Genomic DNA, 4,701 nt, shown 5'->3' with positions numbered 1-4,701 from the left:
AAATATAAATAAATATATATATATATATATATGACCTAGGATAATTCACAAAATATGCATAATATAGAATTATGTGTAAGATCTAAGTGCAATCAGATCATTTTTTTAGTTTATTTTATTTAGGCTTTAATATTAGGAAAAAAATTTTATCTGAGGGCAAAATAAAATATGAGGCCAAAACTTTGATATTTCTTATAACATTAAGCTAAATAATTATTTTGAAGTTGACCATTTAAAAAAAAGTTCAAAATATTTGTATACTAGAATATGCAAAAGAGACTATCAAACTATGAATGCACAAAACTCTAAAAATTTGTAACATTGAAATACAAATGTATTATCAACAATAAAAAAAGGAAAAACTATCTTCATTAATTCATTCCAAAACCTTCCATAAGATATCTCCATTGAGAGGCGGCATTGAAGCAAGCAACCAAATCAAGAATTAGTGTATAAGAAAAGAGGGAGATACCTCAAAAAAATGAGTATTGTATATGCTATGGAAGAGATGAAAGAGTTACCCATTCAAAGTAAAAATGGGGAAGGGGAGAAGCTCATGTGCTATTGGAGAGATGAGAATTATAACTCATTTTATCTTAGTTTAAGGATTAATTTTATTTTCAAGTTAGATTTATTTTTTTTTAATTTTAAATAAGACTTAATCTATTTTTATTATTATATCTAGCTTTGGTTTTATATTAATTTAAAGATTGATTTATTTTTTAGATTTATTTTGATTTGCACTGCTTAATAAATTTAAATTGTTTAAGTTGAACGTTTTGAACGATATATGATATTTCAAAATAATTTCAAACTACATTAATACAACAATGAATGTATGAGAGTAGAAGTTCTAAATTTTGAACAATGCAAGTCTATCTTCTTCTACATGGTCGAATGACGTCTGATCTAAGAGTATATTTTGATGGTAGTCAAAGTGTTCTTTCATACAATCAATGTCCATCTTCATCTTCTATCCCTTCTCCAGTTGATGTGACAACTGGTGTCTATTATCATATCAAGTACTCCCACTTATGGTGACAGGGGCCTATAGATTGAAGACTCACTAAAATCATGTCCTATATGAAATTACAATGAAGTGGACACCCTCAAAAAGGGTTTAATGTAGAGCATGAGATGTACCCTCATTTGATGCTGAATGTTATACACATGTTGAGGAGCTATAATAAGCATGCTTGTGTGATACTTCAACGACGGATCTCCGCATAGTGTTATAAAATTTTTCTTCCAATCAAAGTGATAATTTTCTATCACAATAGATAAAATATATATATATAGTTGAACAACAAATTTGATTATATATATATACCACAAAATATTATAGATTTACAAATCTAACCCCTATAATTTGATATTTACATCTATAAAATTTGTCATAAAATTATGCATGAAAAGGTATATTTTAAAAATAGTAAAACGTAAATTACACAAGAATTATAAGTATGTATGTAAATGAGACAAAATATGTGAACAGTGAAGATTAAATCAGGATAGAGCACATATATTACATAAGACAGGAAGCATATTTACAGATTAACCAAGTTTCCAAGGTTTCGGTGGCTTGCAAACTGTGAGGAAGATCAGTGCTTACAACAGCACTCATTCATACTACGAAATATGTTTCTTCACATGCAACACGCAAGTCTTCCAAACCTTATAACCAAACAAACTAAAACTTAACCACTATGTACAAGTTGTTACTCCAGCCATAATTCTTATCGGCCACAAATAACATTTTACGATGGAAAGAGTTCTCCCACGCCGGGAACTATTTACAAGCTTCAGAGCAGACCTACTCAGGTCTGATGTTCACCAGATTGGGCAGTGCAGACAGATGAAGTTTCTTTAATTCTATTGCCGTAACTCTGCAAGACTCCAGAGAGAGTGACCTCAGATTCTTTAGGGGCTTCAGGTAGTGAAGTCCAGCATTTGTTATGTGGGAGTTGGAGACGTTAAGCGAAACCAATGCAGTCAATCCTGTGTTGATGAACTTTAATCAGGATGAAAAATATGATGGTTGATGATAATAAATTATAAATAAGTGATTTAGTTGAGAGAGGAACCTGAAATGTATTCCAGCGACCTATCGGTGAGGCTAAAGTTTTGGGACAAATTTAATAAAGTCAAGGATGTGAGGTCTTTGATGTTCTTCACACCAACATCAGAAATCGACCCTCCGCACAGCTCAAGAGAGCGAAGGTTCTTGAAATCTGGTTAATTCATGAGAGAGTTTAATATGGTAAAATTGTTTTGATAAAACGGAGCAGGACCCAACATGGTTGCCAGTCTATATTTGCGTACTCGTTACAGAGGCAAAAAGCTCAAGCTGAAAAAATTGTTGATGTAACGTATATCATTTAAAACTAGGGACATTTACGTACATACCACACAATTTTTATATATTAAAATATCTAACACCTAAACTTTGATATTTACATGCATATAATATCACATCAAAAATACCACTACTACTAATATTTTATACGTGAAATACATATTTTCATGCATAGATTTATAACAACAAAGCGGTATTAATGTAAATATCATTCTATAGGTATTAGATATGTAAATACATAAGAATTGTGTGGTATGTGTGTAAATTCCCCTTCCTTAAAACTACAAAGCTTAGATAGCCCCAGTTCATGCAGCTGGACCCATCCTAAGAAGGAAAATGCTGGCAAGGGGGTAGGAAACACTCATAAGCACCCTTTGATCAGTAAAACAGAATTTCTAAATGCAATAATCCATCAAAAGTTCCAGTTTAATGGGGGAAAGGAAAGGATCCATCAATATTGATGATGCGGCACGTAAAGAAACTTAGAAAGAAAGAGATTGAGAAGATTCCATGAAAGAACAGGAGATCGGCTTAACCTACTTCTTAAGCACTCTGTTCCAGAATCTGTAATACGAGCACCAAAAAGATCCAGATGCGTCAATCCAGTAAGGCCTGTAAAAAAACATTGAAAGAACCATCCGATGCATGGCTCGACTTGAGTACAAATAATGCAAAACAAAATATATCGCTTCCAGTAACATTAAAAACATGTAGAGCGCACAAGAAACAATATGAATATGCACAAAGTTCCATGTTTTCAAAGAAGATTCAGATTTATGCAAATAAAAGTGAAAGAAAACAAAAAATGAGGTAATTGTATGGATAACATTGAAAGAACCATACGATGCATGGCTCAACTTGAGTACAAGTAATGCAAAACAAAATATATCGCTTCCAATAACATTAAAAACATGTAGAGCGCACAAGAAACAATATGAATATGCACAAAGTTCATGTTTTCAAAGAAGATTCAGATTTATGCAAATAAAAGTGAAAGAAAACAAAAAAATGAGGTAATTGTATGGAAATTAGAATAGTTCATCGAATAGATTGTCCAAAGTTTCGGGATTCATTAACAGCAAGTCAGAAATCAGAATATATATAATTAAATTTAGGCGTCATTAAGACACTTCCATTACCACAACTTCATATCAGAAAATACATCCACCCACAGCTCCATTTTATGTGATAGTTCAATCGTGTAACATATGATACAAAGATACAAAGATCAAAATAAAATTGAAATTTTAGCTAAAATCAAAGATCGCTTGAAGATTGAATTAATTTTTGGCATTGACTGAGCCACACAAAGCGAACCAAGAGACAAAATTTTAGCCCAGTCCAATCATTGAGCTGATTATCAGCTGGACTTGGATCAGTTCAAATCAGTTCAGAATATAAAAAATTATATGTTTTTTTTTTAATTTAATAAATGCATATGTGTATGCAAGTATATGGATATTATAAAAATGCATGAATGTGAATTAAAATTTTTTAAATTTTAAAAAGGAAAATGAATGATTTCAAGTAGGCTAGATTAAATTTTAAGTCGGCTCAAAATAGAACAACTTTAATGCAAAAGCCAATTTTGAGCCTGTTAATGTAAGTTGGGTCTGATTTCAACCTAACAATAAATCAACTCAAAATCAAATCATTCTCATCCCTAGGCCCAACAATATTTGTTGCTTACATGTGGGCTGCGGTGAGCTTGACTTATGTTATATAATCGTATTTAAGTGCCTGGAAAACACTTCAAATCAATATGGTGCGGTTCTATGTGATGACAACAGAATTTTAATGCTCAAAACAGCGTTGAGTCAAATGAATGCTTACTCATCCCTAATTCGTCACATTTCGATGCTCAAATCATAAATTCTAATGATTGGCTATCAATAATCAAATCCTTAAAAAGAAGCAATTTCAACTTCCACTCCAATGCCTCGTTCATATTATCAGTCATTACCAAACAGATAATCCACAAACTGAAGTTCACCAGCAAATTTCAACATGATTTTGGATTAACAATGTAATTAGTATTCAGATAACAATTTTGTACATAAAAGAACACTAAGATTTTCAGTGAGTATTAACAGATTCAATCCCTGCAAGCATTGTATGCAACCATGATACTAAATTACTAATACGAGTGATGGAACTATACAAATTCATCTAGTAATTGTAACTTGATTTTGGTCCTATGCAAAGAAAGTCTAGTGCAGAATTCATAACCGTTTCTATGGCAACTCCAACAAAAACAACTGCCCAGGTCGTACACTTAACAGGAAGTAAATGGCAGATGTAAGCTTCTAAATAAATAAATAAATAAATATATATATATATATATA

The 4,701-nt window shown here is 31.5% G+C and overlaps 1 protein-coding gene across 5 annotated transcripts in view; it reads right to left on the bottom strand.

Annotated features, from left to right (window-relative positions):
* Positions 1–1,486: 1,486 nt before the first annotated feature.
* Positions 1,487–4,701, bottom strand: part of LOC110023529 (F-box/LRR-repeat protein 13) — a 64,909-nt gene continuing 61,694 nt past the window's right edge. For all 5 annotated transcript variants that reach the window (XM_020722996.1, XM_020723000.1, XM_020722999.1 and 2 more), the window contains 3 exons: positions 2,897–2,968; positions 2,085–2,231; positions 1,487–1,998 (listed from right to left, as the gene is read on the bottom strand). In XM_020722996.1, the coding sequence (XP_020578655.1) occupies positions 1,814–1,998; positions 2,085–2,231; positions 2,897–2,968 (404 nt within the window). In that variant the 3' untranslated portion in view covers positions 1,487–1,813. The remainder of the gene's footprint in view (positions 1,999–2,084; positions 2,232–2,896; positions 2,969–4,701) is intronic.

This window comes from Phalaenopsis equestris, unplaced genomic scaffold (assembly GCF_001263595.1).
Source record: "Phalaenopsis equestris unplaced genomic scaffold, ASM126359v1 Scaffold000224, whole genome shotgun sequence".
NCBI lineage: Eukaryota > Viridiplantae > Streptophyta > Magnoliopsida > Asparagales > Orchidaceae > Phalaenopsis > Phalaenopsis equestris.
The sequence above is the reverse complement of the archived record's forward strand: the minus strand, read 5'-3'. Positions and strand labels throughout refer to the sequence as shown.